Genomic DNA, 26,125 nt, shown 5'->3' on the forward strand with positions numbered 1-26,125 from the left:
CTATGACAAAATACTGTTTTTACTTCAGCTTGTTACATATTGACAGTAGTATGTAAGTTAACCTTTTTTGTTAAGTACACTTCTTTGCCTTCTTTCACTGCTACTGGATTCAAGTAATTTGTTGTTGTTCTGCAGTCATTTTTCAATAATGTCCAACTCTTCATGACTCCATTCGGGGTTTTCCTGGCAAAGATCCTAGAATGATTTGTCATTTCCTTCTCCAGCTCTTTTTACAGATTGAGGAAACGGAGATGAACAGGGTTAAGTGACTTGCCCAGGGTCACACAGTTACTATGTATCTGAGGCCACATTTGAACTCAGGAAGGTGAGTGCTTCCCGACTTCAATCTTGGCACTCTATCCACTATGCCATGTAGCTGCCCTTTTGATAATCATTAGCTCTATTCTCTTAGGAGACTATAAGTTATTCTGGGAAGGTATTTTACATAAGATAAAGGTTATATACATAATCTGTCTACTAAATAAATGTTTAACTGTAGCTAAGATTTTTAAGTTTGATAAAAATCATAAGATAATTAATCTGCAATAATTTACCTTTATTATTATTGATTTCAGATCCCGTTTTATGTGACAAACAATAAAATGATGGTATGAAATAAGAACAAGCAAACTCATTCCTAAATTCACATTTCATTTGCAATATTTTCTTTTTTTTTCTCCCCAGATTTTTGCTTCTTCTTTTTGAGTCTTTTACTTAGTATTTTATTTTTCTGGAATATTTTTAAAACAGCATTTATAATAGATGCCATGTGTTTAAACTGCAAAAAATTGAATTCGGCTAGTCTTTCAACTAAAACTTACCCTTAAGTAAGTATAAGGGTTCTGAACCTGGTACCCATGAAGTTAACATTTTAATAACTATTTAAATATAATTGGTTTCCTTTGTCATCTTTCGTATTTCATTTTATGTATTTAAAATAATTACTCTGAGAAGGGGTCCATATATTTCACCAGATGGACAAAAGGGTCCAAAGCACAAAAAGAACAACCTAGTCTAGCAGAAGTTCACACATATTAACAGAGGCTCTAGTAAGAAAAAACACTTAAGTAATATTCAACAAATTTATCTAAGAAAAGGAAGTTTTATCTGAAGATTCTGAGAAGAAATTAAAAGAAAGTTCATGTCAAAAGTCCATTTATGGACTAAAAAGAAAGGATACTTTTAGTAAAATGGCAAAAGAGGTACAAAGAACAGAGGTTCTGATGAAGTCAAGAATCCATCACGGGTGTCTTACCTGTAAAATAAGCGCAACAAGGCTCTCCAATTTCAGGTTTAAAATCATTGGGCATTTTTTGTTGGCAGTATTCTGCTAGAGACCTATTCACTTCACTTAACCCACTTAAAGCTGAAAATACAAATGAAAAAATGCAGTCCTGAATAATATTTTACTATATGAGCAGAGCTAAAAACATTTTTGATTAGGAAAAATGTATCCTAAAAGAAAAAAGAAAAACAAAATTATAGTACTACTATACTAGAGACCCCAAGAGGTCATCTCAATAGTAAATTGTGTTTAATAATAATAGTACTACTAATAATAATACACTTTATTGTAAAATAACGTAACACTTGTAGATTGAGGAAATGCTATTCTACTTTTAAAGTTTTTCAGAGAAGCATTTCCATAGTCTGCCTGAACAATTCATGTCAACAATATTCTTAAGGTCAAAAACCATTATTGTTATTCAGACAATTTTAAGTAGAGTTCCATAATTAATAACTAAATTCTTCAAATTTTTTAGTCTGCCATGTAGGCATGACCATAAAGGTGCTTCTAACTCTCCCTTTTTTTAATGTTCTATGTCACACTCTTGGTAAAAAATTTTCAATGCATTAAAATGTCACTTATTGTACACAAGACAAGAGCCTAACTTCTCAGCATGGCATTTAAGTCTTTCCCTCTGAAGTTCTCAAGCCAATCTGTCTTTCTAGACTTATGACTGACTATTCATCTACTCAAACTTTCCTGTCTACTCGTCTCATTTCAATACACTGAAGACTCTGTGACTTCATCAACATGAGTATTTCTTCCAGTAATGCTGACTACAACCCATCCAAGCCTGCTGAACCCATATTACATTTGTATGTGTCCACTTATAAATTCACCATAGGAAGTTTACCAAAAATGCTGGCAATATTCACCATGTTCTCTTGACAAAGTGAGAATAACAGTGGAGCAGGCAAGGGGCTCATTGAGTGTACCTTGGTCTTGCCACATACTGCTGTTACTGTTCACTCATGCTTGATGCTTTGTGACCCCACTTGGGTTTTATTTATTTATTTATTTTTGGCAAAGATGCTGGAGTGGTTTGCAATTTCCTTATCCAGTTCCATTTTACAGATGAGGAACTGAGGCAAACAGGGTTAAATGACTTGCCCAGGGTCACACAGCTATTAAGTGTCTGAGGCCAGATTTGAACTCAGGAAGATGAGTCCTCCTGATTTCAGGCCCACATTCTATCCACTGTGCCACCTAGCTTGCCATATGACCATATGACTTTAAAATATTTTGCCCTTTCTTGTCCCATTAATTTTCCATAAGATATTTCTCCCACCTGGAAAGAATTTTCCTATTTTTCTCTTTGTATGGGAATCTAGTCCAGTTCAAGTATCTTCAATCCAACTAGAACCGTCCATCAAACAGTTACAAATGTGGGATTAGAATTAATAGCACACTTCTACGTGCTTCTTATCTTGAAATCCAGGCCTCTGAAACCCTCGGTAATTTAACTGATGGAATTCCACTCCTTACTTTCTTTCAAGAAACCACTAACATGGGACTAGACAGGTACAATTCTGTGGCACTGCTTAGGATCCCACAAGACCTGAGCTCTATTCTCAACTCTGCTTCTTATTAGCTCTACAACTTTGGGCAAGCTACTTTAGCTCCATGGGGCTCAGTTTCCATATCCATAAAATGAAAAGGCTTATCGCATGATCTCTCAAGTTTCTCTTAGCTTTCTTATGAGTTAGGTCATAAAATCAAAGTTTATCTTTTAGAATCAACATTTAGGAAAGAATTAATCAAGAATCCAAGTTATGTGGTTATTGACCTCTGCCAATGATTCCTTTTTTGAAACTTTGGGGGAATATTTAATATTTTTTCTCCGTAAAATGTAGGCTTATTACTTAAAATTTGCTGGCTACTTAGAAATCTTTGGAAAAACAAATAGTGGAAGATGGAGGAGAGAAGCCAGAAAGCTGCTCAAGCTTTCCCCAGTTTCCCTCATAAACAATATTAAATCAAGCCTCTAAATGGATTCTGGAGTGAAAGAACCCACAAAAAGATGGAATGAAACAATTTTCCAGCTTAAGATAACTCAGAAGGACTTCAGGAAAGGTCTGTTGCACTGGGGCAAAAGTGGAGCACAGCCCAGCGCAGACAGTGTCCAGGCCCGCCAGTGGAAGGCTTTTAGCCACAGCACAGATCAGCAACAAAGGCCTGGCTCTGGCTCAGCAGGCCAGCTCTGAGGCCTCCAGTCCCACTGCAGAAGGCAAACCGTGAGACCCAGAACTCTGGCGCAACAGGCATGACTAGGCCAGGCCACCAGAGCACAGTGGACAAGCCGCAAGCACCTGAATCCCCAGTGTGAAAAGTCAGTGACCAAGCCACTGGCCCCCGGTATTAGAAGCTTGGGCCAGTGCCCCCTGTGTCCCAGGAGCAGAGCTCAACTTTAAAAGCCAAGAAATAAGCTGAAAAATGAGCACAAAATGGAAAAGACCCCCTGACCATAGAAAACTACTATGACGACAAGGAAGATCAAAACAAACTTGGAAGAGGACAATAATGTCAAAATGCCTTACATGTGATGCCTCAAAGGGGAATATGAATTGGTCTCAAGCCCAAAAAGTCCTCTTGGAAGAGCTTAGAAAGGATTTTAAAAATCAAGTAAGAGAGGTATAAGAAAAACTGGGAAAAGACATGAAAGGCATGCAGAATTATGAAAAAAAAAAGAGTCAATAGTTTGGAAAAGGAAGGACAAACACTGACTGAAGAAAACAACTCCTTTAATAGTAGAATCGGCCAATGGAAAAGGAGGCACAAAAGCTAACTGAAGAAATTAAAAATTAGAATTGGGTAACTGGAAGTTAATGTCTCAATAAGACAAACAAAATCAAAAGAATGAAAAAATAAAATAAAATGTAAAATACCTCACTGGAAAAACAACTGACCTGGAAAATAAATCCAGGGGAGATAACTTAAGAATTATTGTACTACCTGAAGGCCATGATCAAAAAAAGAGCCTGGACAACATCTTTCAAGAAATTATCAAGGAAAACTAACCTGATATCTGAGAACCAGAGGGTAAAATAGCTATTGAAAGAATACACCAATCACTTCCTGAAAGAGATCCCAAAATGAAAACTGCAAAGAATATTGTAGCCAAATTCCAGAATTATCAGGCCAAGGAGGAAATACTATAAGCAGCCAGAAAGAAACAATTCAAATATCAAGGAACTACAATCAAGATTACACAGAACTTAGCAATTTCTACATTAAAGGATTAGAAGGCTTAGAATATGATATACTGGAAGGCAAAGAAGCTTGGATTACAAGCAAGAATCAACTACCCAGCAAAACTGAGCATAATCTTTCAGAGGAAAAGATAGAGATCCAATGAAATAGGGGGCTTTCAAACTTTCCTGATGAAAAGACCAAAGCTGAACAGAAAATTCGATCTTCAAATACAAGAGTCAAGAGAAACATAAAAAGGTAAACAGGAAAGAAAAACACATGTCATTCAATAATATTAAACTGTTTACATTGCTAAATAGGAAGGTGATACTAGTAATTCTTGAGAACTGTATCTCTATTATGGCAGTTAGAAGAAGTATACATAGATAGAGCATATGGGCATAAGTTGACTTTGATGTATGATATGAAAAAAATTAAGAGGTGAAAAAAGGATGTAATGGGAGAAGAAAGGGGGAGGCAGAAAAGGGTAAATTACATCATGAGGTGCAAAAGACCTACTACAGTAGAGGGAAAGAAGGGATGGGGGTAAGCACTGTTTGAACCTTACTCTCATTGAATTTGGCTCAAAGAGGGAATAACAGACACACTTAGTTGGGTATAGAAATTTATCTTACCCTATAGGGAAGTGGGGGGGGAGGGAGGCTGACAGAAGGAAGGGAAGACTGAGGGACGTGGTGGTCAGAAACAAAACACTGGTGAGGAAGGACAGGGTGAAAAGGGAGAGAAAAGTATAAACAGGAGAAAAACAGGATGGAGGGAAATATACAGTTAGTAATCATAACTGTGAATGTATATGGGATGAACTTTCCCATAAAACAGAAGCAGATAGCAGAGTATATTAAAAACTAGAATCCTACAATATGTTGTTTACAAGAAACACATATGAAGCTGATACACAGAGAGTAAAGGTAAAAGGCTGGAGCAGAATATATTATGCTATAGCTGAAGTAAAAAAAAGCAAGGGCAGCAATCCTGATCTCAGACATAGCAAAAGCAAAAATAGATCTAATCAAAAGAGACAAGGAAGGAAACTACATCCTAATAAAAGGTACCATAGACAATGAAGTAATATCAATACTAAACATATATGCACCAAGTGGTATAGCATCCAAATTCTTAGAGGAGAAGTTAAGTGAGTTACAGGAAGAAATAGACAACAGAATTATACCAGTGAGAGACCTCAACCTCCCCCTCTCAGAACGAGATAAATCTAACCATAAAATAAACAAGAAGCTAAGAAGATGAATAGAGTTTTTAAAAACTTAGATATAATAGACCTCTGGAGAAAACTGGAAAAAGGAGTGGGGATAGAAGGGAACAGACCTTTTTTTCAGTGGTACATGACACCTACACAAAAAAATGACCATGTCTTAGGACATAAAAACCTCACAATCAAATGCAGAAAGGCAGAAATATTAAATACATACTTTTCAGAACATGATGCAACAAAAATTGTGTGGAATAAAGGGCCATGGAAAGACAGGCTAAAAATTAATTGGAAACTAAATGATCTAATCCTAAAGAATGAGTGGATCTAACAACAAATTATAGAAACAATCGATAATTTCATCAAAGAGAGTGACAATAATGAGACAACATATCAAAACTTATGGGATGTGGATAGAGCACCAGCCCTGAAGTCAGGAAGACCTGAGTTCAAATCTGGCCTCAGACCAAACACATGACACTTACTAGCTGTGTGACCCTGGGCAAGTCACTTAACCCCAACTGCCAAAAAACAAAAACAAAAAACAAAAAACAAAAAAAAAAAAACTTACAGGATACAGCCAAAGCAGTTCTTATGGAAAATTTTATATCTCTAAATGCTTACATGAATAGAATAGAGAAAGAGATCAATGAACTGGGCATGCAACTAAAAAAGCTAGAAAAAGAACAAATTAAAAATCCCCAATTAAATACCAAATTAGAAATTCTAAAAATCAAATGAGATTAATAAAATTGAAAGAAAACTATTGAATTAATAAATAAAAATAGGAGCTGGTTTTATAGGAAAAAACAATAAAACAGATAAACCTTTGGTCAATTTGATTAAAAAAAAGGAAGAAGGAAATCAAATTACCAGTATCAAAAATGAAAAGGGTGAATTCACCACCAATGAAGAAGATATTAAAGCAATAATTAGGAGCTATTTTGTCCAACTGTATGCCAATAAATCTGACAATCTAAGTGAAATGGATGATTATTTACAAAAATATAAATTGCCTAGATTAACAGAAGAAGAAATAAATTACTTAACCCCATTTTAGAAAAAGAAATTGAACAAGCTATCAATGAACTACCTAAGAAAAAATCTCCAGAGCCAGAAGGATTCACAAGTTAATTCTACCAAACATTTAAAGAACAATTAATTACAACACTATATGAACTATTTGGAAAAATAGGTGAAGGAGTCCTACCAAATTATTCCTTTTATGACATAAAGAGCCAAAACAGAGAAAGAAAATTATAGAGCAATTTCCCTAATGAATATTGATACAAAAAATTTAAATAAAATATTAGCAAAGAGATTACAACAACTTATCTCAAGGATAATACACTATGACGAGGTAGGATTTATACCAGGAATGCAGGGCTGGTTCAATACTGGGAAAACTATCAGCATAATTGACCATATTAATAACAAAACTAACAGAAATCACATGATTATCTCAAGATATGCAGAAAAAAGGGCAGCTAGGTGGTGCAGTGGATTGAGCACCGGCTCTGGAGTCAGGAGGACCTGAGTTCAAATCTGGACTCAGACACATAACACTCACTAGCTGTGTGACTCTGGGCAAGTCACTTAACCCCAATTGTCTCACCAAAAAAAAAAAAAATGCAGAAAAATCTTTTCACAAAATACAGCTCCCATTCCTATTAAAAACACTAGAGAGCATAGGAATAAATGGAGTCTTCCTTAAAATGATGAGAAGCATCTATCTAAAACCATTAGCAAGCTTTGTATATTAGAGGAGATAAGCTAGAAGCATTCCCAGTAAGATCAGAGGTGAAACAAAGATACTCATTATTCAATATTGTACTAGAAATGTTAGTTTCAGCAATAAGATCAGAAAAAGAAATTGAAGGAATTAGAATAGACAATGAAGAAACGAAACTATCCCTCTTTGCTGATGATATGATGGTATACTTAGAGAATCCTAGAGAATCACCTAAAAAACTTCTTGAAACAATTAACAACTTTAGTAAAGTTGCAGGATATAAAATAAACCCACACAAATCATCAGCATTTCTACATTACCAACAAAGCCCAACAGCAAGAGACAGAAAGAGAAATTCCATTTAAAATAACTGTAGACAATATAAAATATTTGGGAGTCTACCTGCCAAGACAAACCCAGGGACTATATGAACACAATTACAAAACACTTCAAACAAATAAAGTCTCATATAAACAACTGGAAAAATATCAATTGCTCATGGGTAGGCTGAGCTAATATAATAAAAATGACAATTGTACCTGAATTAATTTACTTACTCAGTGCCATACCAATCAAACTACCAAAAATTTATTTTATAGAGCTAGACAAAATAACAAAATTCATCTGGAAGAATAAAAGGTCAGGAATATCAGGGGAATTAATGAAAAAAAAAAAAGCAAAAGAATGTGGCCTACTTGCACCAGATCTAAAACTATATTATAAAATGGCAATCATCAAAACTACTTGGCACTAGCTAAGAAACAGAGTAAATGACTATAGTACTGTTTGATAAACCTAAAGACTCCAGCTTCTGGGATAAGAATTCATTATTTGACAAAAACTGCTGGGAAAACTGGAAAATGGTATGGCAGGAACTAGGCATAGACCATCATCTCATACCTTATGATACCAAGATAAGGTCAAAATGGGTACAAGATTTAGACATAAAGGATGATACCATAAGCAAATCAGGAGAGCAAGGAATAGTTTACCTGTCAGATCTATGGAGACAGAAAGAATTTATGACCATACAAGAGACAGAGAACATTATGAAATGCAAAACAGATAACTCTGATCAAATGATATTAAAAGGTTTTGCACAAACAAAACCAATGCAACCAAGATAAGAAGGAAAGCAGGAAAGTGGGAAACAATTTTTACAGCCAGTATTTCTAATAAGGGCCTCATTTCTAAAATATAGAAAGAACTGAATCAGATTTATAATATAAGTCATTCCCCAATTAATAAATGGTCAAAAGATATGAACAGGTAGTTTTCAGAAAAAGAAATTAAAGCTATCTATAGTCACATGGAAAAATGCTCTAAATCACTATTAATTCAAAAAATACAAATTAAAACAACTCTGAGGTACCACATCACACCTATCAGCTTGGCTAATATGATAAAAAAGGAAAATGATAAATGTTGGGGAAGATGTGGGAAAACTGGAACACTAATACATCGTTGGTGGAGTTGTGAACTGATCCAACCATTCTGGAGAGCAATTTGGAACTATGCCCAAAAGGCTATAAAGCTGTGCACACCCTTTGATCAAGCAATACCACTACTAGGTCTGTATTCCAAAATGATCATAAAAAAAGGAAAAAGATTCACATGTACAAAAATATTTGTAGCAGCTCTTCTTGTGGTGGCAAAGAATCAGAAATTGAGGCCTTGCCCATCAACTGCGGAATGACTGAACAAGATTCATGATGGAAAATGCTATCCACATCCAAAGAATGAACTATGGCATCTGAATGCAGATCGAATCACGCTATTTTCTCTCTTTTTTTTATTCTTTCTCATGGTTTTTCCCTTTTGTTCTGATTCTTCTTTCACAACATGACTAATGTGGAAATACATTTACTTTGATTGTACATAAGCCCAAACTTTTAAGACCATAATGAAAATAACTGCAGTTTATGTCCTAACATTTGCTGGAAAGGATTAGGAGGGTAGAAAATTCTACAAAGAGTTTGAGAAGATTCTCCAAACTAATTTAACATATTCCTGGGCAGGTAAAGACAGAAAAAAAAGTAGTAAATGAGATTCAGGATCATAATACTCAAGAGGCCAAAGACTTGTAAGCTGCACAGAAGTCCTATGCCTATATATCCAGAATACTTCCATCAAAAAGAGAAATGGGAATTTCTGGAAATGGCAAGTCCTAAATAAAACAAAAATCAAATTACTGGTTTCACAGAACCTCAGTCTTTAAAGGGACCTTACAGGATATATAGTTTAATAAGTAGCAAATTAAGAATCTCTTCTTCTCAGAGGGCCTGAGTTCAAATCCCCTATCTGATGCTTTAAACTTGTGTGATCTTGAGCAAGTAACTTGAACCTCCATGGAATTCTGTTTTTTCCATCTGTAAGATGAGCTTTTTTTCAAAAATTTTCAAGCACATGATATGAAGCCCATCCAAAAAAAACCCCCCAGATCACTCCATGATTATTTAGAAGTGAAACATGAAGTTTAAACCAACATGAAAAAAGGAAAAATTTTGTCAGCGTTTCTATAGCAAGCTATTTTATGTATGAGAATGCACACGTTTGGATTCTAATGTCTAAGAGACAGTACTGAATAAGTCACAGGAAGAAAAGTTGGAAGCTACCAAATATATATACAAGGAAAAGATAATTTTGAGGGCACTGAAGGATTAATTTTCAAAATATTTGAAGAGGGAAGATAAGACATTTGATGATCAACAAGAATTAAAAGATGACATTACTACTGAAAAAGGCAACAAAGAAAATCAATAACTACTGAACTATATGTCTATTTTCTCATCTCTATAAATTCTTGAGTGCTATTTACTCACATAATTGATAGTTTTAATGAAAACATGAAGGAAACTAACAGGGTTTTGCTAGCTTTCTTTCTATAACAGCACACATCTTCATAGCTAACATATCTGACTAAAAAATAGAAAGAATATAAGATCCAGCCCTGGTTTGAGTTTTTGTTTTACTATAAAAATGTATTTGACTCAGGGCAAAATTCAGCATTAACCACTCTTCTAACAAAGCATCTCCCATACATATGTTAAGGTTGTACTCTCTAATAGACATAACAATTCTCTAGTTATCAACTTCAAGTAAAACATGTAAGAGGGAAATGCATGCTTTCCAAAAGTATTTGCCTCTGTCATGAAGGTAATCCTGTGCATTTAAAAAAAAAAAAAAAATGGACGCGGAATATCCTATAGCTGATCTGATCTTTCAGTTACTTTTGTTTGCAGATTACCCTGGTTACTGACTGCATTAAGTCCTGAAATAATACACTGAGCTTCCTTAATGAGATTTACTACCATTGAAAAGTTTAGTTTAAAAAGCCATACAGAAAACATAAAGTAGCTCAAGATTGCTGATAGACCAGACCATAACATGCAGTTATATGAAATGTCTGAGTAAAACAGAAAAGAAAAAACAAAAAGGCAATTTTGTTACTTATTAAATTTAATATATAATTTTAAAAACCATCAATGAAATTTATTTCATATATATGCATATATATGTAATACTTTATCTTTGGGTTTGAATGTGTTTAAAAATTTTTTTTTAAAAAGGCAAGGAGCTATGGACATAGAATATGCCATACACTGTTGATAAAGATGTAAGAGGAAATGACTGTGGTGCAAGAACCAAAGGCAACAAAACTTTTTTTAAAAAGCATGATAAAAATTGTTTTTATTAAAAATCCACTGAGATGATCCATTAGTATAGAAATCTTGGATAGACACTCTAGTTGAACAATAATCTGGATATGGAATAGAATGGGAGTTAGAAAGCAGGATGGTGCTTGAGAAACTACATAGTGCTTTCAATGATACTAAGAAACTATGTCAAACAAAAAACCTATAAAATACCAATTTTTTTTGGTACTACTATGGTTCCAAATCATGCAACATCATAATCGGCAAAGAATCAAAAGATACGTTACAAAAACATCGGGGTGCTTTTAACATATGACTTATGAACAGGAAGAGAAACAAATCATCCAGATATATAATCTGGAAAGTAGGTAGTTTGGTTATGTATTAAGATCAAAGAATAACATATGCAACCCACAGGCTACACTGGTACTCATATAAAGTTAAAAACATGAATGACTGTTTCTATCATCTTGGGCAGATCTTCTGAAGGACTTGTGAGAGGTCCCAGATGGGTTATGATGAGCACTACAGGAAGAAACACCTTCATCAGTGTGATGACCAAACCATTAACATAGGAAGTATGAAAGTCAACTTATCTGAAATAAATTACCTCTTAAAAACTGAAAGATAACTTCTCTCCTTTAAAGAGATGAATGTGTATCATTGTGTCAAATATAGCAACACATTAATAAAATGAAGACTATATAAAGATAAATTGGTATAGAATTATAAGTAACTTACCACCCTCTTTAAGTATATGACAATAGAATTCTCCAGGATTATATAACATACAAACCATAACATTTACAGTTTCATTAACAGCTAGTTCAACCCAAGTCCATTCAAATTTGTTCACTGTTTCTTCTGCAGTTAAAGGAGCTATGAAGACAAAAAGCAAACTGCTTCAGAATACCAAAAGAAAAAAAAACACCAAATATTTAGTATTTTATATCTATTATGAATCTATGTTTTATTTTAATGTTATGGTTATTTGTACATACTTTTTTTTCCTTTTTTTTCTAGGACTTTAAGCTCTTTGAAAGTAAGGACCATGGTAACAGTTATTTTTATATATCCCTTACAACTTGGCATGCCTTACACATAGATGCTATTGAGATATATCAGAATTTATGTTGTTTGTATATTGAGGGGAAAAGGAGCAAAGAAAGAAGACAACACCAGTGAGAACAGGAGGAAGAGTAGGAGACTCCAGAAGTCACAGAGGTTCTCCTTCATCAGAGGTCTGGGAAGAAAAGCTAGACAGCCTGCTCCTAACAAGACTAATAGACCATATAAGCAGCTTAAGTGAGGATTACATGGAGCATGGTAGCATAGGACTTGGAAGTCAGAGAAACCTAGATTAAAAATCCCACCTCAGACACTAGCTATGTAGTCATTTAATATCTGTGGCATCAGTTTCCTTATCAATGACTTCTAAGGCCCTTTTCTACTCTAAAGTATTTTGTGATCAGGCATTAAACGATTTACCCAAGGTTACTTACAGTTAATCAAGTGTCCAGCAGGACTCACACTCCTGGGTTCCTGACTTGAAGCTCAGGATTCTGTTCAATATGTCATATTATCTATTTCTGATTGTCAACTGGCTGTTGTTTTGTTGAGTTGTTTCATTTGTGTCCAACTCTCTGTGATCCCATTTGGGGTTTTCTTGGCAAAGATACTTCAGTGCTTTGCCATTTTCTTCTCCAGCTCATTTTTACAGATAAGGAAATAAAGGCTTAAGTGTCTTGCTCAGGGTCACATAGCTAGTAAGGGTATGAAGGTGGATTTGAGCTCTGGTCCTCCTGATTCCAGGACCAGCGCTCTATGCACTGTGCCACCTAGCTGCTTCAATTGGATGTTACCTAAACACTAAGTTTGGCCCTTGGTCTTCTAATGGTAACTTTGGATCTGTCAACAAAATGTGTCCCTATCCATTCTTTTACTCCGTTTTAAAACCCACATTACCTCCCTTTAACAAGATAGTCTTTCAAAGACAGCCTCTCTACATGCACCCTTGATCTCAATTCCCTCCCTTCTTCAGAATTTTCCCTCCATCATTCCCCTCTTGCTTTTTTTAAAATATCAATCTCTTTCATTTCTGTGGAGATAACTTAGACTCATATATTCAGTCCCAGTCTCCTTCCTGACTCTGGTCTTGCATCCTCAACTGTGCATTAGACATTTCAAATTAGATGAACCACAGATATCTCAAATTCAATAACTTGGTCATCTTGGAACTTTGTTATTTTTGTCAAGGGTGCTACCATTATTCCAGTAATCCAGATCGGCAACTTCAGCATTATGCTCAACTCAAGTATATCTCACCCCATATGCCCAAAAGGTTGCCAAACCTTGTTTCTATTCCCCACCCCCAGCATCATTTTTACCTGAATCCTTCTCATTCATTATTCATACAACCACCACCTTAGTTCAAACCTGTATTGTCTGAACAATTGCAAAAGCTTCCTAATTGACCTCCCTGACTCAAATCTCTCCCCATTTCAATCCAGCTTCCACACAGCTGCCAGTAATATTCCTTCTTTAACTTTATTTATTCCCAATAACTCAATTTTATTTTAAGTTCCAAAGTCTCTCTTTTCTCCCTCCCCTACTCATCAAGGAAGAAAAACAAAATATCCTAAAAAATATGTACAGTCATGCAAAACAAATTTCTTCATTTGTCATGTCCAAAATTAAACAGAAAAAGATAGAGAGTTATGCTTCAATCTGTACTCTGAGCCTATTGGCTATGTGGAAGAGGGCAGCACGTTTTATCATAAGTCATTTGGAATCATGGTTGGTCATTATGCTGATCAGTTATTAAGTCTTTTAAAGTTGATGATCTTTATAATACTGTTGTTACTATAAAAAGTGTTCTCCTGGTTCTGCTCACTTCACTATATATCACTTAATACAACTCTTTCTAGGATTTTTCCAAAGTAATTTTCTTTATGGGTCAGACCATGTCACTCCTCTGCTCTAACTCCAGTGGCTCCCTACTGAAGAACTGGCTGTAATTCACATTATTCATGTAACATGACATGTAATTAATACTAATATCAAATATAATAAACTCCTCTGGCATTGAAACCCTTCAAAATTTGGCCTCATCCAAATGGCAGAGGTAGAATAAGGTAAATTATTTCACATAAAAGAGGCAAGGAAAAGCTTTTACAGTGGAGGGGAAGAGGGGGGAGGTGAGGGGAAGCAAGTGTACCTTACTCTCATTAAAAACGGCTCAAAGAAGGAATAACATACATACTCAATTGGGTATAGAAATCTGTCTTACCCTACAAGAAAGTAAGAGGGGAAGGATTTGATAAGAGAAGGGGAGGTATGACAGGGAGGGCAGATTGAGGGTGGGGTAGTCAGAAGCAAAACACTTTTGAGGAGGGACAAGGTGAAAAGAGAGAGAGAATAGAATAAATGGGGGAGGGGGAAATCGGATGGAGGGAAATACAATTAGTAATAGTAACTATGAAAAAAATTTTGAAGCAGGCCTCATTTCTCAAACATAGAGAACTGAGTCAAATTTATAAAAATAAGACCCATTCCCCAATTGATAAATGATCAAAAGATATGATCAGGTCATATATCTACAGCCATATGAAAAAATACTCTAACTCACTACTGATTGGAGAAATGCAAATTAAAACAATTCTGAGGTGCTACCTCATACCTATGAGATTGGCTAACAGGGCAGAAAAGGTAAATGACAAATGTTGGAAGGGATGTGGGACATTAATGTACTGTTGCTGGAGTTGTGAACTGATTCAACCATCCTGTAGAGCAATTTGGAACTATGCCCAAAGGGCTATAAAAACCACACATACCCTTTGACTTAGCAATACCACTACTAGGTCTGTATTCCAAAAGAGATTAAAAAAAAAAACAAAAAGGAAAAAGATTTATATGTACAAAAATATCTATAGCAGCTCATTTCTGGGGGCAAAGAATTAGAAATTGAGGGGATGTCCATCAATTGGGGAATGGCTGAACAAGTTGTGGTATAAAATTATGATGAAATACTATTGTACTATAAGAAATAATGAGTAGGATGCTCTCAGAAAAATCTGGAAGGACTTGCATGAGCTGATGCAAAGTGCAATGTACTGTGTACAAAGTAACTGCAATATTTTAAGTTAGTTATTCTCAGCAACACAATGATCCAAGACAATCCTGAAGGACTTATGATGAAATGCTATCCATCCCCAGAGAAAGAACTAATGGTGTCTGAATACAGATTGAAGCATACTTTTTTTTAACTTTATTTTTCTTGATTTTGTTTTTTGTTTATGTTTTCTTTCACAACATGACTATTATGGATATGTTTTAAATGACTACACATGTATAACCTATGTTGAACTACTTGCCCTCTCAATGATGGGGGGAGGAGGAAGGGGGAGAATTCGGAACTCAAAGTTTTACAAACGAATGTTAAAAATTGTTTTTACGTGCAACTACAGAAAATTTAATTAATTAAAAAAAAAACTTGACCTCATCCTACCCTTCCAGTTTCATTACATGTTACTCCTTTCCTGCTATTCTTTTTACTGGCTGTGCCTCACGCCTGGAACACTCTCTCTTTGTGGCCTTAACCTGGCAGAATCCCTTACGTCCTTCAAGACTCAGATCAAGCATCACTTTCTTTATGAAACCTTTACTGATCTCTGAAGTTACTAGTACTCTCCCAAAATTACCTTTTACTTATTTTGTATTAATTCTGTCTGTATTTACAATGTTCGTGTCTTTCCCAGTAGAATGTAAGTTCCTTGAAGACAAGGACTGGTCTATTATTTATTTATTTTTAGGCAATTGGGGTTAAGTGACTTGCCCAGGGTCACACAGATAGTGTCAAATGTTTTGGTCTGAGACCGGATTTGAACTCAAGTCCTCCTGACTTCAGGGTCGGTGCTCTATCCACCGTGCCACCTAGCTGCCCCTGGACTGGCCTATATTTGCCTGGTATCCCCAATGCCAGGCAAATAACAAGGGCTTCCAACTTGATATTTAAAAGAACTCTATTGTTACTGCTCTTATCAGTCTACCTATACTGTTAATGAACCAAGTTATCAGTCACGTATGTTCACAGTTTTATTCATGTCTTTTATTGAACTTAGACCACTTCCCATTTAGTACTCTACTACATATGCTATTAGAGTTGCTAATCGAACATTTACTTACCACTAATTTCTCGCAAGTCACTGGATGTATCTGTTGTCAACATCTTGCTTTCTCCTACAGCAAAGCCAGCTTCGATGAGGATTTTAGAAACATTGATGCTGGGTTTAACCGACTTATTTATAAGCTCCACTACAGAACTATTTTCCTTCTTGTCTACAACTTTCACCATAATCATCTTATTTCGTGTTAATTTTTTCATGAGACAAATTGCCTCCGGAGACCAGATTCCTGATGATGGCTTCACTCCTTAAAATAGTATTTTTAAAACATTACTTATATTTCTCACAGCAACAACTCAACAACAGAAGCTTTCAAAATAAAATAAAATATATTAAGTAATGAGTAAAATACTTTTATGGAAATTAAAGTATGAATTCCCAACTATTCCTTTCAAATCACCTTCTTTTAAATTATGGGCAAAATTCATCCCTTTACAGAAATTATAGTATAAATCTTACATCCCCTCTTCTAATCTTCTTAACTGCCAAGAAAAAGCAATACCCTTTCCATTCTAACTGCAGCACCTTTACTTTGGGATTTAATCTATAAACTACCATATGGTAATTTTTAGTCTGAACCCTAAGATGTTATAAAATGTTAGCTACTATTATTATTATAAGTACTTCATACCTGCCAAGATACACTTTATGGCCTGCATTGGCAATTCCAATAATCTTGGTGCCATGGGACAAAGTCTATTCAATTTAAGGATTTCAAAATTCCCATAATCAACGTAGCCAACTAAAGCAGACTCTTCAGAAGCATATGCCAGAACTGAGGCACGGTACCACTGATTATCCTCTGGAAAATGCAGACATATGTAAGTGAGAACCAAAATGATTTTCTAACATTTATGTTAACACATCTATTTAATATTAAATATATTTTAAGCAATCTGGAAATCTGTTTTAACAATAGTAGCACATCTCTTCTTTAGCCACCACTTGCTAAAATTTAGTATTTTGCCAAGATGTCATGAAGTACTTTCATTTCAGAGGATATACTAACGTTGTTATGTATCAATTCCTTAAGATCAATCAATTAACAATTCTTTACTACATACTCACAATGTGCCCAATAGAACTTCATTTTGGTGGTAACTATTATAACAATTTATGTCACAAAAATAAAGAACTCTGCAATAGAAAAATTACGTGTCTTTCTCTATTCAGATGCCCCCAAGAAAAAAATGGTTCAAAGAAATCATTCTGACTCTCAAGGCCATCACTCAATTGTTCTGTTCCTGGCATTTTCTCTGAACATTCCCCATGCCTGGATCTCTGTCCTTCCTCACCTCTGACCTTTGTTCAACTCCCACTTTCAACAAGAAGTTTTTACCTCGGAGTCTTCCCTTTGAGATCACCCCTAATTTATCCAATATATATCTGGTTTGTACAGTTTGTCTGCTTATTGTCTCCTCTATCAGAGTGTGAGCTTTTTGAGAGTAAGGACTATTTTCTGACCTTTACATTCCCAATGTTCAGCACAATGCCAGACACAGAGTAGGCACTTAATAATGCCTGCTGTCTTGGCTGACTTTAGAAAGGTTAAAAATAAAAATAAACATCCAAGACATATCTATGATGTAGTAAGTTTTACAGAGTACAGACTGTGAGTCCTTTGTTAGAAGAAATTGTTGTGAGGAAACTCACAAGTAGTACAGGTAGCATCTTGGAGAGTTGCCTAGATTAACCAAAGTTGAGTGACTTACCTAGAGTTATGGCCAGTGAAAGCAAGACTTGTGATACAAGTTTTCCTAACTCTGAGGCCAGTTTTCTATTCAGTAAACTTCACTGCTTCTGCTGTACAACAGTACAGTATTGAAAAGCCTAAGGTTAATAATTCATTTTTTTTTGACATCTCAGAAAAGTTCATAATTCTATAACCATTAAAATTTTACTTCATACTAAAGATTGATTACTTTTTTGAAAATTTAAATTTTTTTTTTATCAATTATATGTAAAACAATTTTTAACAGTTTTTTAAAATTTTGAGTTCCAAATTCTCTCCCTCTCCTTTCATGACCCTCCTTGAGAAGGCAAGCAATTTGCTATAGACTATACATGCACAGTCATGTAAAACATTTCCGTATTAGCCATGCTGCAATAGAAAACTGACCAAATAACCCCCAAAAAATTAGTTTAAAAAAAAAAAAGTATGTTTTGATCTCTGCATTCAGACTCCATCAATTCTCTCTCTGGAGGTGGATAGCACCTTTCATCCTAAGTCCTTCAGAATTGTCTTGGATCATTTACTGCTGATAATAGTTTAGTCATTCACACTGATCACATCATACAATACTGCTGCTACTGTGTACAATGTTCTCCTGGTTCTGTTCACTTCACTCTGCATCAATTCATTTAAGTTTTCTCAGCACTGTGATCATCATTTTTATCCCCTCAACTTACAATTCTTTGCCACCACAAAAAGAGCTGCTATAAATATTTCATATAGTCTAGGTCCTTTTCCTTTTATCTATCTAGGATACAGACCTAGTAGTGGTATTGCTGGGTCAAAGGCTATGCACAGTTTTATAACCCTTTGGCCATAGTTCCAAATTGTTCAAAATCGCTGGCCCAGTTCACAGCTCAACCAACAGGGCATTAGTATACCTATTTCTCCACATCCCCCTCCAGCATTTGCCATTTTCCTTTTCTGTTTTATTAGCCCATCTCACAGCTGTGAAGTGGTATGTCAGAGCTATTTTAATTTGCATTTCTCTAACAGCTAGGTAGAGCATTTTTTCAAATTACTATATACAGCTTTGTTTCTTCAACAGAAAACTGCCTGTTCATAATCTTTGATCATTTAGCAATTAGGGAATTACTCATATTCTTATAAATTAGACTCAGTTCTCTATATACTTGAGAAATAAGGCCTTAATCAGAGAAACTTGCTGTAAAACACCCTTCCCCTCCAGTTTTCTCCTTTCCTTCCAATCTTGGCAGCATTGGTTTTGTTTGTGCAAAACCTTTTTAATTCAATACAATAAAAAAATTATCCATTTTACATCGCATAATGCTATGTTGTTTGGTCCTAAGTTCTTCCCTTATCTACAGATTTGACAGGTAAACTATTCCATGTTCCCCTAATTTGCCCATGTTATCACCCTTTATGTCTAAGTTAGACCTTATCTTCGTATACGGTGTGAAATATTGTTCTACACCTAGTTTCTGCCAAACGTTTCCAGGTTTCCAATCAATTTTTGTCAAACAGTTAGTTCTTGTCCTAAAAGCTTAGATCTTTGGGTTTATCAAACACTAGTAGATTACTATGATCATTTACTACTGTGTATTGTGTACCTAATCTATTCCACTATTCACTGTTCTATTTCTTAGCCAGTACCAGTCTGTTTTAATGATTACCACTGTATAAAACATTTTAAGATCTGATATTGGTAAGTCACCTTCCTTCACATTTTTTTTCATTAATTCTTTTGATATTCTTGACTTTGGTTCTTCCAAATGAATCTGATTATTTTTTATAGATCTATAAAATAAATTTTGGTAGTTTGGTATGACACTGAATAAGTAAATTAATTTAGGTAGAATTATATTTTTTATTATATTGGTTTGGCCTATCCATGAGCAATTAATATTTTTCCAATTGTTTGGATCTGACTTTATTTGTATAAAGTGTTCTGTAATTATGTTTGTTAGTTCCTGAGTCTGCCTTCGCAAACAGACTCCCAAGTATTTTATATTGTCTACATTTTTAACAGAATTTGTCTTTCTATCTCTTGCTGCTGGACTTCATAGGTAAAATACAGAAATGCTGATGGTTTATGTGGGTTTGTTTTATATCCTGCAACTCTGCTAGAAGTTGTTAATTATTCCAACTAGTTTTTCAGTTGATTCTCTAGCATTCTCCAAGTATACTATCTTATCATCTGCAAAGAGTGATAGTTTTGTTTCCTCACTGCCTATTCTAATTCCTTCAATTTCTTTTTCTTCTCTTATTGCTATAGCTACTGGTATGATATTTAATAATAGTGGTGATGATGCACATCCTTGATTCACCCCTGATCCTACTGGGAAGGCTTTTGACTTATCCCCATTACAGATAATACTTGCTGATGGTTTTAGATTAATAATTATTTTAAGGAAAATTTCATTTATTCCTATGTTCTCTGGTATTTTTAATAGGAATGGGTGTTGTATTTTGTCAAAAGCTTCTGTATCTATTGAGATAATCATATGATTTTTTGTTGATTTTGTTGTTGATATGGTCAATTATGCTGATAGTTTTCCTAATACTGAACCAGTTCTACATTCTTGCAATAAATCCCAGCTAGTTACAGTGTATGATCCTTGTGATACACTGCTGTATTCTCCTTGCTAGTATTTTATTTAAAAATTTTTGCATCAATATTCATTAGGGAAATAGATCCATAGTTTTCTTTTTCTGTTTTCACTCTTCCTGGTTTAAGTATCAGCACCATATTTGTGTTGTAAAAGGAATTTGGTAGGACTTCTTGTTTACCAACTTTTTCAAATAGTTTATACAATCTTTGAATTAATTGTTCTACCAAATATTTCAAGAATTCACTTCTGAATCCATCTGATCCTGGTGATTTTTTTCTTAAGGGGAATTACTGAAAGCTTATTTAATTTTTTTTCTAAGATAAGTTTACTTAAGTATTTTGTCTTCTGTTAACTGGGCAAGTTACATATTTGTAAATATTCATCCATTTCACTTAGACTGTTCGACTTTATTGGCGTATATTTTGGCAAAATAGTTCCTAATAATTACTTTAATTTCATCTTTATTTGGTGGTGAATTCATCCTTTTCATCTTTGATACTTGTAAACTGGGGTTTTTCTGTTTTATTTTTTAATCAAAATAACCAGTTCGTCCAAGATTCTATCAGTTAAGGAAAGGTGCGATCACTGTTCTCCTGGCCTGTGCTCTGCTATGTGAACAACCACAAGCACTCTTTGAAACCCTAAACCTGACAACAGGACCCCAACTCTTTTGTGAGTAACCACAAGCACTATTCTCCACTATGAAACTGTAACTAGGGCCCCTGCTCCTTTATGGCCATAAGTGCTAGTGGGCTTATGTTCCTTTTTGCCCTAAGACTGAAACTTAGAACTGTGTATTGTCAATGCAACAGGGTCCTATATCCAGTGCTAGCAAAGGATCTTCTGTTATCTCCTGATTAGTTGTCTGACTCACTTATAGTATGCAGGCTGAGAGCTCCTGCTACTGCCACCACTGAACTGCCTTCAAAGACTGCTGCTGGCTTGCCAGGGCACAACCTGCACTGAACTACGCTCTAGGCCTTACCACCACCCCGGGTAGAACTTTCCTGCCAATCTCTTACATTGTGCTGGGCTGTAAAATTGTTTCAACTCAACCTTTTGTTTGTTCTGCCACTCCAGAGTTAGATTTGAAGTGTTTAATTTTAAAGCTGCTTGGAGGATAAGTTGGGAGTGCTCAGGTGGGTTCCTACCTTTACTCTGTCATCTTGGCTCTGCCTTGATTGCTTTTTTTTTTTTAAACAGAATTGATTAATTTGATAATTCAGCTTTTGCTGTTGCTAATACTTGGTGCAAATTGTGAAAAATTTATTTTTGTTGCTCTTAATTTGTAATTAATCTTTAATTTGTAATCAGTCCTAATTACAACAGTTCACTTGAAAAGAAAATGGATAATTTTATTGAAAATCCGCAATGGCAGTGGGCTAAGGCATATTGATGCAAACGAAATGATCAAATGTAATCAAATGCAATCAAACGTAACAGAATTGGCATTATAATTTTCTCTTACCTGAGAACTGTGCACAACAGATATCTCCAATGGCTGGATAAAAGTCAGATTGGGTAGACATTTTATTACAGTACTCACTGAGAGATAATTGAAGTTCAGCAAGCTGGCCTGCAGACAGAAAGTATGTTTTTATTTTTTTTTTTTTGCAAGGCAATCAGGGTTTAGAGACTTGCCCAGGGTCACACAGCTAGTAAGTATAAAGTGTCTGAGATCACATTTGAACTCAGGTCCTCCTGACTTCAAGGCCAATGCTCTATCCACTGCCCCATTTAGCTGCTCCTCAGAAAGTATGTTTTTAAAAATACAAATATCCATTTGTAAATCTGTAAAAATACACATGAAGAAATACACAAGGGGAAGAGTGCTGACATTCTTCAACTAGTGGGTAAAATGAAAATTACTTACGGCCACTTTGTAGCTGTTGACAAAAGAAGTCTTCTGGAGTTTGAATATGGGCAACGACACCACAAAATTCATCTCCAACATCTAGGGATAACACTTTTGGAATCAGATTACTTTTACACTCAGCCAGTGTTTTATCTTTGCTTGTTTTTTCTCCAGGATCTTCAAAATCACCTTCCCAGAAAATTCAAAGAACAAACATTTAGGATTAATTAAAATTATAATAACAAAAACCTATAAATGTATTTTAGTCACTTATATAAGGAGACAATATTCTTAAGAAAGATAAATTTTTATGATGATTCATTTATTCCATTATCTGAGTGGCTTCCATTTGCAAACAACTTGTAGGTACTATTCCATTAATTTAATACATGTATTTTAACCATAGCTACAAAAATTAAATGAAAGTCCTAAACCTGACCCTTTATAATATTTATCAGTTATATAGAATCAGCATATTATAAGGGGAATATTTAGTTAAACCAGAGAAGTACAGATTAAAAATTACAACACAAAACTGGCAAACCAGAAACAATTTTCTTCCAAAGGATAGTGCGGGAGAAGAATCAGGAGACTGAATTAAAATCCTCCACACTCAATTTTCAGCTCTGCTTGGTTTGAACTGCAAGAACATGATTCCTTTGTGCCAGGTACCTCCTAGAACTAATCCCCTCCTGCCCTTTCCAGCCTCCTTTTGTGTGTTGTTTTTCCCCATTTAGATAGGAAGCTCCTTGAAGACAGGGACTCTCTTATTTGTATTCCCAGTGCCCAGTACAGTACTTGGCATATAGAAGGTACTTAATAACAGTTTATTGAATTGAAAATCCATGTTTTGATATTTATGACCAAGGAAAAGTAACAACCTCTCTGAATCCTATATCCCTTAACCTCTCTGAATCCTATATCCCTTATTTTTTTAAGTATAACTATTTTCAACACCTCTTACATAGGGCTGTTATGACGAAAGCACTTTGTAAACATTAAAAGCACTATGGAAATGTCCATTCTTATTTTAAATAGTGTGGGTCTACTGAAGGAGTCTGGCCTTGGAATCTAGGGGGACTGGTTGTTGAAGTCCTGCCTCTGGTCACTTAGCCTCCTCTCAGCACCCTGGCCAACTGTCTAAGACTGAATTACACATGAACTGCTGATGTGCATTAGCAGAAATAGTTTCTGAACCTCATGCCAACAAAAGAAGTCTAGTCTCTCCCCCAAATTATTAAGTATGACCTCATTTAAAACAAAATGAGAAAAAGATGTCTTCACAATTAAATCTAAGAGGGTGACCTAGTATATATGGAACAAGAAACTATATATAAATAGAGGAGAAAAAGCACTAAGAATGAGATTTTATTGTGTAATCTCAAACTTGAATAATTTTTTCCATCTGAAGTCAACATTATTGGTACATAAACATATTTCAACAACATGAATACTCACTTTTATCTGAACTTTGCATCTTGGAATTTTGTCCCTTGGATCTCAAACCATACCCCATTTCCAAAAGTACATGATCTAAATGTTTTCCTATAAGATATAAGCAAGTGATTATTTCTTTGAAAAATATATAATGTCCTTTATCAAATAGTATGGCATAGATTGCATATCTTCAAATATTATTTAACAGTAAACTGGGTGCAAAGAACAGTCATAGACTTGAGGCATTTAATAAATGAAGCTCCTCTGAGCTTAAGGGCATTATGTTTTGGGAGATAGCTAGCTATTTAAAAAATGGGAAATATTGCATAATATAAAAGACATGAACCTTAGAATAGTAATTACTTAACATGCCGAGAAGCTGTGCTCAGTGAGAATTACTGAAAATACAGTAAAATTAAGATTATCAAAAGTGTTCTGAAATGATGTTCAAACATTAATGTTATTATAAAGTATACATACATATCAGTCAAATAGTGGTTAAGTCACTTGACTAGCTAATATTTAAAAAACTTCTATAAAAGTGTACTTTCTAAAAGGCCTGACAAGAGTTACAGCAAATTCTATTTTTTGCTTGTTTGGTTTTTTTTGGAGGCTATTTGGGTAAAATGACTTGCACACAAGCTAGTAAATGACTGAGGACACATTTGAACTCAGGTCCTCTTGACTCTAAATCCCATGCTCTATTCAGTTACAGCAATTTCAATACATATCATATGGATTCAAAATCAGAAATAATATAATTCCAGAAACTAAAAAGGAGATCAGTGTTAAGTATATCATATTAACTGAATTTACTAAATCCCACCATTTCAAATTCATTAAGCTTGAATCAAGGAAAACTAGTTTGAAATTTATCCAGAAGTCTAGAATACAAAGTTCTTAAAAAAATAAAAAAGCCCAATTACTTTTAGGTACTTAATACCTGATTGATACGCTAATGAAATACAAAAAGAGTGTACTGACCAAATTTAAATATCAATTACTTAGGAAAGGAAAGAAATTTTCACAATTTTTTAAAAAGGACTAATATTAAAAATGATTGGGATGAACCTCGTATTTCCTTACCTTCTTCTCAGAATACTTGAAAAACAAATGAGAAAACTGAAATGCTTTAAATTCTACAAAAGGATGGAGAAATAAATTATTTTCTGATCTTACCAGGGCCTGGAAGCAAAACATCAACAGCAAAAGAAATCATTTCCTCTTGTAATATATCAAGAATTTTAAAAGAACAATACTGTTCTACTATTAAGGGTTTAATAGCATTGGTGCAGTCATTATTCCAACTTCCTTCTGCTGGGATTACACTGGCAACAAAGCACTTTATGGCCTGAAAGAGATTAAAGGTATTCTAGATAGAAAGGATGGGCAATAACAACTGATTTTCTTCTTTAAGAACCTATAATGATATTTAAGTTTGTGTTTTACATTCAAGCATTATCTGGAAACCTCAAACTCTTAATTAATAAAACTTTAAAATTCCAGAAAGAAAAAAAACTTTTTATTTCCAATCATTGTACAAATGTGCATTACATGTATGTTTATTTGGAGTTATTTTAGTTTAGAGAAATCATAGGAGTAAATCTTTTTTAAAATCACTTTATTTTATGTCATATGAAACAATTTTTAACTGCAGACTCTAGCTATAGCCTCTGGGATAAAATATAAAACTTCTCTTTTATTTATTTTTAAATAGTACTTTTTTCCAATTACACTGTGAAGGCAATTTTTATCATTCATTTAAAAATTCTTTTGAGTTCCTAAATTTCTCCCTCCCTGTTATCTCCCCCTCCCTAAAACAGTAAGCAATTTGAGATACGTTATTTATGTGCAATTATGTAAAACATACTTCCATATTAGTTATGTAAAACTTCTCTTTTGTGATTTTAAAGCCATTCACAACTTCTCTAGCTTCATTATATAATATTCCATTTTCTGTACACTACAGTCTGACCACTTGTGGAAAGGATGAATAATTTCATAATTTGTACGATAAAATTATATTTAACTAATTTTAAAAAGCAAAATTCCACTGAGAAGTGGAAATAATCCCTCATCTGTAACGAGAACTTTAATAAATCCACACATTTTTAAAGAGGAAAAATACAATATTTACTAACCACCTACTATGTTTCAAGGGATAGAAATACAATGAATCGATCCCTACTCCTAAGGAGAGAGGAAGGAGTTGGGGGGGAAGGAGGAAGGGAGCAGGAAAGGGGAAGGAGAGA

At 34.6% G+C, this 26,125-nt stretch overlaps 1 protein-coding gene across 1 annotated transcript in view; it reads right to left on the reverse strand.

The window, feature by feature from the left end:
* The window catches only part of TDRD1 (tudor domain containing 1), a 70,253-nt gene that overhangs the window by 16,264 nt on the left and 27,864 nt on the right, over window positions 1-26,125 (reverse strand). Inside the window, exons 10-17 of the mRNA XM_027851874.1 lie at window positions 25,053-25,224; window positions 23,895-23,981; window positions 22,455-22,625; window positions 22,050-22,157; window positions 16,908-17,078; window positions 16,278-16,523; window positions 11,835-11,972; window positions 1,256-1,366 (exon numbers count right to left, since the gene is read on the reverse strand). Of these exons, the coding sequence (XP_027707675.1) occupies window positions 1,256-1,366; window positions 11,835-11,972; window positions 16,278-16,523; window positions 16,908-17,078; window positions 22,050-22,157; window positions 22,455-22,625; window positions 23,895-23,981; window positions 25,053-25,224 (1,204 nt within the window). The remainder of the gene's footprint in view (window positions 1-1,255; window positions 1,367-11,834; window positions 11,973-16,277; window positions 16,524-16,907; window positions 17,079-22,049; window positions 22,158-22,454; window positions 22,626-23,894; window positions 23,982-25,052; window positions 25,225-26,125) is intronic.

This window comes from Vombatus ursinus, unplaced genomic scaffold (assembly GCF_900497805.2).
Source record: "Vombatus ursinus unplaced genomic scaffold, bare-nosed wombat genome assembly UNPS02009205.1, whole genome shotgun sequence".
NCBI lineage: Eukaryota > Metazoa > Chordata > Mammalia > Diprotodontia > Vombatidae > Vombatus > Vombatus ursinus.